The 10129-nt window shown below is 40.0% G+C and overlaps 1 protein-coding gene across 1 annotated transcript; it reads left to right on the top strand.

Moving 5' to 3' along the window:
- The first annotated feature begins 2090 nt into the window (after window positions 1-2090).
- Window positions 2091-9555, top strand: AFG2B (AFG2 AAA ATPase homolog B). Its single transcript, XM_059858456.1, has 8 exons — window positions 2091-3395; window positions 4378-4563; window positions 5192-5356; window positions 5831-6040; window positions 6437-6664; window positions 7542-7676; window positions 8327-8452; window positions 8669-9555. Exons 1-8 carry the CDS (start codon window positions 2091-2093, stop codon window positions 8819-8821), a joined length of 2508 nt encoding a protein of 835 aa, XP_059714439.1. The 3' UTR covers window positions 8822-9555.
- Window positions 9556-10129: the final 574 nt, after the last annotated feature.

Raw genomic sequence — 10129 nt, forward strand, 5'->3', positions numbered from 1 at the left:
CCACTATATATGAATATAAACCACAGAGCTCATTGCAAATATTCAATTTTCCATACTTTCCTTTCCTAAACACAACTAAAACCAAGCCGAGGGTCTACCACTTACAGTTTGAAACTCTGAAACACAAATCTGCCATTTTAAACAGAGTGTGTTTTGTTTAATCGAGTACGTACTTGAGGGCACTCGTGTTTATGAGAACCTTTGATGGAAAGAAATAAAACAAGAGATTATAAAACATTGGCTTGAAAATACATTTGCCTTCTTGGAATGAAAGCTCCTTAGAATCTTTTGTCTGTACATTCTCTGGACAGACATTAGTATGTCCTTCACCAAATACCTGTTAAGTCTACATATTCCATATGAGCCTATTCTATATAAACATTTGCATATGTGTGCAGTACAGAACCGTGCCATGAAAAGAAAGATTAAGTAGATATCCAGGAGTAGAGGAATAGAAAATAAACACTGAAATGAGAAAATTTGGTCATGAATTGAAAGGAAATCTATTAAAGGTCCTTTTGCATATAATTAGGCTTAAAGAGAAGGCTTGCTGTTTTTCACACTATGCAGCCCTACAAAACTTTGTGAGTTCCTATTCAGCATTTAGAATTATTATGAACTGGTTCTTTTAACACCGCCTTTATTCATATGGCTTACTGAAATATTTTGTGTAGAGCCTTGGTTTAGTAAGGAATGTGATTAACCAGGACACCATCACAAAGGTTTTCTTACACTGCCCCTCCTGACACCTTCAGAATACAATGCAAGATATGTTGTAGTTGCGCTGTAAACCACCTTCTCTGGGTTTTCTGTGAATTTAACTGTGTCTGACTAGCATCAAGCATTTGAGATCCCTGTTCTTGTACGTCAAAGTGTGTGTGTATTCAGCACGTGTGACTTTATTTAAAACAAAGCTACTTTCAAGAATAAAAGTATGCACATACTAAATTTTATCTTGTAGCCCACAACACTGACAGACCTCCCGGAAAGCTTTTATAAAAGCACTGCACAATTCGTGGCACAATCTAGGAAAGTGGGGACCAAATCTTTTCTTAAATGCTGACTAAGCATTTGTCAGAGCATGTACTGCAACAGGTTTTCCAAATGTTGAATTAATATCTGTGTCTTCATTACTTGTATCAGGAGCTTCTCAAGCCAATTGTGTGGCCCCCCCACATTTTTTTAACCAGCGCCCACAGCTGAGTCAGTGGTGACCGCTGGTGACAAAGGAGCAGTGGGAAGCGCTGGCAGGGGCAGAGGAATGGGGACGCCCAACATTTGGGAACGTGTTTCAGAAGCACCGAACAAACGGGCAGTGCTGAGGAGACAAAAAGAGGGCAAAGAAATGAGGGTGGCAAACAAGCCCTGTTCTGACCAGCTCTGCGGAGAACAAGCCAGATGACAATTAGAAAAGGGGTCAGTGTATTTGTCTGTGGGATGAGAGTATAAGAAGTCTCCAGGGCACAGCACTCACCTCACAGGCATCTCTTTGACAGCCCTTCAAAAGGGAAGGCCCAGGGCAGCGGCTGAGGGAGGGCATGAGCGAGGTGGTGGACATCAAGTACTGTGGCCATTTCTGAGCCCCTCAGTTCAGGAAGGACATTGAGGGACCAGAGCAGGTCCAGAGAATGCCAAGGAAGATGGTGAAGGGCCTGGAGCACAAGTCGCGTGAGGAATGGCTGAGGGAGAACAGAGGGCTCAGCCTGGAGATCAAGAGGCTCAGGCAGGACCGTATTGGTCTCCACAACGTCCTGAAAGGAGGTTGTAGCCAGATGGGGCTTGGCCTCTTCTCCCAGACAGGACAAAAGGCCACAGTCTCAAGCTGCACCAGGAGAGGCTTAGGTTGAACATTAGGGAAAAATCCTTCGCAGGAAGGGCGACTAAATATGGAATGAACTGCCCAGGAATCACCGTCCCTGGCTATGTTTAAGGAGAGACTGGACATGGCACTGAGTGGCACGGTCAGCCTGACACGGTGGTGTTGTACACGGGCTGCATTCGACGACCTCCGAGCTCCATTCCCGCCGAATTCACGCCGTGTTTCTGAGGGGGCTGAGGCGGGGCGCAGTGCGCCTGCTCCACTGTGGCGCATGCGCGGGGCCGCCTGTCAGCGCGCGAGCGGCTCGGCTGCGCTCGGGCCCGCCCGCTCCCTGCCCGGCGGTCCCGTCCCGCCCGCCGCGGGTCGGCAGTGCCGGCGGCCGCGCTGCGCCGGGCGGCGGCGGAACGGGAGCCCCGCGGGAGGGCCAGACGCGGTGAGTAAGGAACCGACGGGCCCGCGCAGAGCAGGGGTGTTGCTGCTCTCCCTCTCGGAGGCAGCGATGGAGGCGGCAGTCTTAAAGCTGCTCCCGCTGGACCCGCGAGATGAGGGCACGCAGCGGTGCCGCTTGGGACCTGCCGCGCTCTCCTTCCTGGGAGCCAGGATCGGCGCCCCGCTGAGGATCTCCTTGCCCGGCGGCTGCTGTGTGTGCACGGCGTGGCCCCGGCACGACCTAGCGGACGGGTACCTGCAGGCCGACCTTTCGTGCAGCACGGCGGGGCTGCCGGCCCGGGACCTGCGGGGGCTCTCGCTGAGCGTGGGCCGGCTGCAGCTGCTGCCCTACGGACAGCTGCGAGCGGCGGCTGTCAGAGTGGTCCTCAAGAGCGCCGCGCTGAAAAAGTCGACTCCCCGAGCGGTGTTGCAGGAGACAATCCGAGAGCTGCTAAGAAATGTGTATGTTTCGCCTCGTTATGTTGTTACTGTTGCCCCAAGTCCCGAAAATCCCGTGGTGTATGTTGAAATACTGTCTGCGTCTCCTTTGGAGGAGGGAGCTGGATTGATAACTCCCCAAACAAGCATAAAAATTAAGGAGGTGGTCACTTTAGAATGGTACAGACATCTATCAGAAGACACTGCAAAAACTCCAATTGCAGGACTGGATGATGTGGGGAAGTCTTTGAAAGAAATGATTGATCTGCCTTTCCGCTTTCCAAAAACTTTCAAGAAGCTGAGTCTTTCTGTCCCGAATGGAGTGCTGTTAATTGGGCCCCCAGGTGTAGGGAAAACTCTAATGGTAAAGGCAGTAGCAAAAGAGCTGGGTGCGTATCTGTTTGGCATCAGTGGCCCAGCCCTCCATGGTTCAAGACCAGGAGAAGGTGAAGAGAATTTGCGAAGAGTCTTTGAAAAGGGCAGAGAGATGTCAAACGAGGGCCCAACCATTCTGTTTTTTGACGAGATTGATTCTCTATGCCCAAAGCGAGGCAGTTCAAACAATGCTCCTGAAGATCGTATTGTTGCTCAGTTGCTGACGCTGCTGGATGGTGTAGGGAGTGAGGGCAACATGGTCATTGTGGCAGCCACAAACAGGCCTGATGCCTTAGACCCTGCACTGAGGAGACCTGGCAGATTTGACAGAGAGGTAAATAAGCCCTGCTCATACTCTCGCATTTTTCTTTCCTTATTGAGGTGGAAGAGGGCTGATAATAGTTTTCTTTAATGTCTTTTAGTCATGTTTCATAGTGGGATTCTGCAGGTTGGGACAGATGTCTTGTTTCTGTGTGTAGTTTGCTGCAACTTGGGTATGGTTGTCTTGGGATTTTTTACTCAGAACACTGAGAGCTCCATATACTTGAAAATGGATGGGAGGAGTCTTTTTGTTTCTTTATCATAGAGACATTGACCTGATCGTCAGGTTTGTTTGCTTACAGATGCTTAGCTTTACAGGATTGGATTTTTTTGTATTTAAATTCTGGATTGAAGATTTGTGCATTTCTCCTTAAAAATTTATTGTGACAGAGAACTAGTAATCTATTGTGTCAAAACTTCTATTCAGGTTTCAGTAACAGAGGTTGGGTCCACTCTGGAAAACTTCCATTAGCCTAGTAGTCCAAAGAAGAAAAACACATGCAGTTATACAACACACAGTGCTTGTGCTTGTATTGTTTATTTTCCTGGCTAAACGCACTCCTAGGTCACCAGTTTAATCAAGTTCTTTAATTTTCTGGGATTTATAGATTGTTGAGATGTATTTTTATGATAATGTTTCCAATAATGTGTGAATGTTTATCTATTTTATTGTTTTCCTATCATATTAGTCTAATTTAGTGCTTGTGATGTAAGGAAATTATTATTTCAGTGTTACGGAACTTGATAAATGGTATCTGACAGTGTCTTGTCAAAAACTCTTTATGCAAACACTGTTCCCTTGGAGAGTAAATGGCATTTTAAATACTTGACATTTGTATAGTGCTGGCAATAGGTTTCCTGTAAAGCTCTTTAGTTGGGATATAAGTATATATAAATTTTATAAAGCGGAGACAAAATTGCTTGCTTAGGTCTGTGAAATAAATGAGTATGGCAAATTATCTACTTAAATTTTTTGTTAATTCCGTTTGGTTTAGGTTATTATTGGTACCCCAACAGTTACACAGAGAAGATCCATCCTGCAGTTGCTTACATCTGACATGCCCATTTCTGCAGAGGTTGATTTGGCTAAGCTGGCAGAAATGACGACTGGGTATGTTGGAGCAGACCTTACAGCACTCTGCAGAGAAGCTGCCATGCAGGCTGTGTCCCACAGCTCTTGGGTATGGTTGTAAATCAGTCAAGAACAATGTTAGTAATATTGGTACTACCCTTTCCTCATTAATACTTTACTTGAAAAAGCTCAAAAAGTTGAAGACTCACACCAAGCTAAATATAAATATAAATATAAATATAAATACGTTATTTTTGCTCATCCTTTCAGTTTTCACCTTAGTTCCGTTACTTCATCTGTGGTTTAATAGTGGCATTTTATAGCCTGTTTGAGATAAAATGTGTTACATTCTTCAGTGTGTGGTGAAAATGAATTTTGCAACTTTTCTATTTCTATTCATAAGATTGTAGGATATGATGTATGTTAACTCTGAAAGCAACTATTTGATTTAGCAGGTCACTGTCTAATGGAGCTATAATTTAGGGAATAGTAGTTTTCTCTGAAACATTAATTTCTGTTAAAATTGTTTTTTTCCTGTGTAAAAACTTGCTATTAAAAAGGTTATATTTTACTTTATGTTTCATTTGTGTTTCTGTAGTGTTTAGGCTCATTAGGTCAGGAATTTACTTCCTTATTAGTTGTATTTAGCCTTATGTGAAGCATTTTGCATATTAATGCAGCTTTTAAGTATTGCATTAAAATATTGTTAATATGCTCTATCTGGGCCTATTTTTCAGGATTCAGCTGAAAATGAAAACATGATCAACATGGGAGATTTCCAAGAAGCTTTTAAAACAATTCAGCCATCCTCTTTTCGAAGTGCAGTTGGACTAACAGAGTGTAAACCTGTGACTTGGGAGCAAATTGGTGGTCTTGAAGATGTGAAATTAAAGTTAAAACAGGTAATGCATTGAACTAATTTAGATAAACAGCTAATTTCTAATGGGTATTCAAAGGTATTCTGTACCCTGCATTATGAAAATTATTTCTTTTGCAAATTACCTGATTATAAATTGTATTTTAAACATTATTACAGTATTATCTTGTAATCTCAAGATACCTCCACCAAGCACAATAATATGGGAAAATAGGCATGTTTTTTGTAGCTGAAAAACTTGTAGCCAAATTATTTGTCCATTCCTGAATATTTATCCAGGGATGGCTCTTGGGTGTTATCTCTTCAGGTTTGCTTTTAGTTCTGTTTCAAAGAGAAAATTTAAGCAGGGGGCAATATATGAAGAAAGACTAAATCAGTATTCTCTGATTTCCAATTAAATTAATTAATTTCCTTGTACCAAGGAGAGGAAATTATGTACTTGGCAGTTTTATAGATTGCTTGTTACTAAGAATTTCATCTCTTTTTTATGTACTGGCAGAGTATTGAGTGGCCTATGAAATTTCCTGAGGCATTTGCCAGGATGGGCCTGTCTCATCCCAAGGGGATTCTTCTCTATGGGCCATCTGGGTGTGCCAAAACCACACTGGTGAAGGCTGTGGCCACGAGTTGTCACTGTTCCTTTCTCTCTGTAAGTGGTGCTGACCTGTTCTCACCTTACGTTGGAGATTCAGAGAAGATTTTGTCTCAGGTACGGTTTTTAATTTGTGTAAGGTTCTGTAGTCTATTTTTGCTTGATTTTTGTAAAGTATCATTTAGACCTAAATTTTGTTGTTGAGAAGATGATAGAGCTCTCATCTGATTATAAAATAGAAATGGCTTAGAGATTCATTCACATGTAGATAAAGTGAGAGTCTATCCCTAAAATTATACCAGTGTTAAACTTCAGATTTTTAGCCTTTTGTTTTCAGTTCATTTAGGAATATATAAAAAAGAAGCAGAATTTGCCAAAAGTAAATGTAAGCCAGAACAACTCTTAAGAATCATTACAAATGTACCTTTAAAGTTAAGTAAAAAACAAAGTATATGTAAATGGGATTCTTTTTTCAGGCATTAATGTTTTATTTTATTACCATTTGTTGAAAAGGTTTTCCGCCAAGCAAGAGCAAATACTCCAGCAATAATATTCCTAGATGAGATTGATTCTATCTTGGGATCTCGGGCACTCTGCAGAACTAGCCATGGTGTCTCAGAGCGGGTTCTCTCTGTTCTTCTCAATGAATTGGATGGGGTTGGGCTGAAAGTTACAGAAAGAAGAGGAGGCAAGCTACAGCTTGAGGCTCAGTGCCAAGAACAAAGTGATGAGGAAAGAAAGGTATTCATGCTCTCTTTTTTGTATAGAAAAATGAGAAGTGCTGTCCGGTTGTTTCAAAAATTTTAGTTGCTGGCATTTGCATTTTTATCTTCAAATCCTTGGACTTAAAAACATGCAAGAAGCTGTTTTACTCTGTCATAATTACTAGTTTTTAGAAGATACTGTGTATAGGCTCTTGATTGTTTTTACATACACTGTTCCTCAATGAGGCTTTGTTTGACCAAAATACCCACACAGGCTAATGAGCATTACTTGTTGAGTGTTCATATTCTGTCACAAAAATCCTTTTCTTGACACTAAAGTAAATTTTTAGATTGATTATGTGATTTCTACTCTTAAACAAGTTCCTCCCTGAGCTTACTTTTTCTAAGTACTTCCCCTACTTCATTTGAAGCTCTTTCTCACACATAATGCATACAAAAGCAGCACAGTTATGATCAGTTAGTTATTTAAACACAAACTTGTACTTTACTTGTCAGTGAATTGTTCACAACATTTAATATTTACCTTTATTGTATATAAATTTTTCTTATTATGATACTCGCTGGGGGAATAATAAAGAAAACAGTTCCAGAATTGTAGGATACTGGATTTTTTGCATATAAAAAGCTCTTCATTCCAATCTGGTCAAAGGAAAGTCTTTATTTGTTGCCAAGCAGATACGAACTATATTTCTTCTTTGTCATGTAATCTGCCCTGCACCAAGGCATTTTTTTACCTCAAGAAAAATAAAATACTAATATTGAAGGGAAAGTAACAACATGTAAAATTACGTTATCTTTTTGCCCTTCCCCTCTTCCCCTCTTCTCATTATATCTTTTGATAATATCTATCTCAACCATGTTGCACTAATTTGTTTACATGATCTCTTTCTCAGCTAGAGTTCCAGGAAACTTTGAACAAAGATTTCATGGTAGTTGCTGCAACAAATAGACCAGATATGTTGGATGATGCCTTGCTCCGTCCTGGGAGGCTGGACAAGATGATTTATATTCCACCTCCAGATCTGAAGGTATTACACATCCATACATGGCTTTAAAGGGAGAGATATTAATTGCCAGCATACTTTAAGAGCAAAGGGGGCATATTCCTGTAACATACTTAACAAGTGATGGGTATTTCACTGGCGATCACTCAACAAATTCAAGGTACAATGAAAAAATTTTTAAAGTAATAAAGATATTTATATTTTAAACACCAGTAACATTTTAACTGGTGTAGGTAGTTATCATATTGCATATGGAAAATAGAGAAAATGTGTATTTACAAAATCAATCTACAATTCAGGAAATATCAAAATAAGTTGTCTGTCCGTACTTCAAATAATTTTTGTGTACTGTTCCCAAGGCTAGTGTAGCTATTTGTCCTGAGCTTCACAAAAAAAAGTTGTCCCAAAGCATGCCAAATCAGGCCTGTTCAGCCTAAAATACTGTGTTTTCATGAAGCAAGCAGTGACTGTGAATAATAACCTTAAATACATGAGACAACCAGAAGTGCATTATCTCCATTAATAGCATTTTATTCTTCCACCAAAAGCAGGTAGTTTTGGTGTTTTTCTGGATTTTCCTTTGCTCTAATTTCAAGTTTGGTACTGCTTTGGAAAAAGATTAATTTTTGGTTTGTTTGGTTTTGTTTTCTTGCATAATATGCACCAATTTACAGGGAAGGCTTTCTATTTTGAAAATCTGCACCGAAAAAATTCCATTAGATACTCATGTGTCATTAGAAGATGTGGCAGTCCAAACAGACCTCTTTTCTGGAGCTGATATTGAAAACCTGTGCAAGGAGGTAAGAGATATTCCTGGCTCATCTGTGCAATTATCTCTAAATAACAACTTTGAATGAAAAAAAAGAGCTAACTCAAATAACTGTAAGTTATGCAATACTGTTTTCACATGCTTTAACTAATGCTTTTTTCCTTGTAAAATATTTTAGAATACTTACAGTATTCTTTACAATTTAAAATATGATAAGGACTAAGTTGTTGTTTTTTTTCTTTTAAAGGCTGCTTTGTTGGCATTGCAAGAGAATGGACTTGAAGCAACTGCTGTAAAACAGGAACATTTTGTGAAATCATTGCAGACTGTAAAACCGTCTTTAAACATAAAAGACTTGGAATTTTATGAAAAATTCTCTAATCAAGAATTAGCCTCTTGAATCTATAAAGGAGTGGCATAAGTATTTTTAAATATATTACCAAGATTTTGAAAAGGTTTGCATCTTTCCTGCTTTTTAAAGCTGTACTTACTGTAGTTTTCAGGGAGTGTGAAATACAGTAAAGTGTCACTTTTGAAAAGTTCTGTAATTTAAATAATGGATAATAAATTATAATCTTGTTTGCTTTGGGTAGGTTTACATCTGATGAAACTAATAATTGAAATACTTAGATGAAACACTATGGAACAGCTTAGTGTTACTGTAGATTTCCTACTTTTAAGTACAAAAATGACATAATAAGAAAATGTAAAATGTGTTGTGAAGTCTCCAAAAGACAGCAAATACATAAGAAATAGAAAAGCTTTCAGGAAATTATATAGGACGAAGTCCCACTCTGTATTTTATGTGTGCCTGTCTAGGCTTACACTCTTACAAGCAGATTCCAGAATAGAGTGGCAGTGAAAGGGTTGCCAGTGCTTAACTCCTTGGTGTGGGTTTGGAAGTCAGGGGTTTTGGGAGTAATTTTGGATTAGTTACTGCTTACTGTACAAACGTTCGGATTGAGTAAGCAGATACCAAGTATGTAATCAAGTCAAACTATAATTTCTTCTTTAGAAAAGGGAGTTTGCATAATGACAATTTCTGCAGAATTATTTTCCACACCCAGCCATTCCTTGTCAATGCATTTTTGTATGGTGCCTTCTAAAATACACAGACACTTCTAAGGAAATTGGTGTTACATGTATGTAAGTGTGTATTTTAACTTACTAGAGTAAGAAGGTTTTTATTCTTTTTTATTACCTTTTCTTTTTCCCAGTGAAAATGCCTGGGAACAAAATACACCACTCTCAAAGACAGTTCCTTATTTTAGCTGAAGTCTAGAAATTATAAGCCCATTAACAATTATTTCTCTCTCATAACAGGCACACTAGGGACTGCACTGAGTGTGGTTTATAGTGAGATGGATCACAAAAGGAAGTTCCAAGGCAGTTGGTGGCTGAGGAAGGCAAAAGGCAGTAGTAGAAGGTGTAACCTAGGAAAGGGCTCAGATACAAGCAACTGCCCTACAGCTTGGTGGCTTTCATCACCAATTTATGGAAAGAACCATCCTGTAGCTTTATTGGTAGCAACAAATGGACAGTGCTCATGACCTTCCCAAATACACAAAGGTTTCTCAGCATTAGTGCTGAGAAAAAGTATGAAAACTGTCTGTTTTGCTTTCCAGTGTTTGAGAGTTTCCATTGGAATTGTTGGATTTCAAAGTTGTTACAGTAAGATGCTGCCAGCTCCTCAAAGATGCTGCTGCTT

This window comes from Haemorhous mexicanus, chromosome 13 (genome assembly GCF_027477595.1).
Source record: "Haemorhous mexicanus isolate bHaeMex1 chromosome 13, bHaeMex1.pri, whole genome shotgun sequence".
Lineage (NCBI taxonomy): Eukaryota > Metazoa > Chordata > Aves > Passeriformes > Fringillidae > Haemorhous > Haemorhous mexicanus.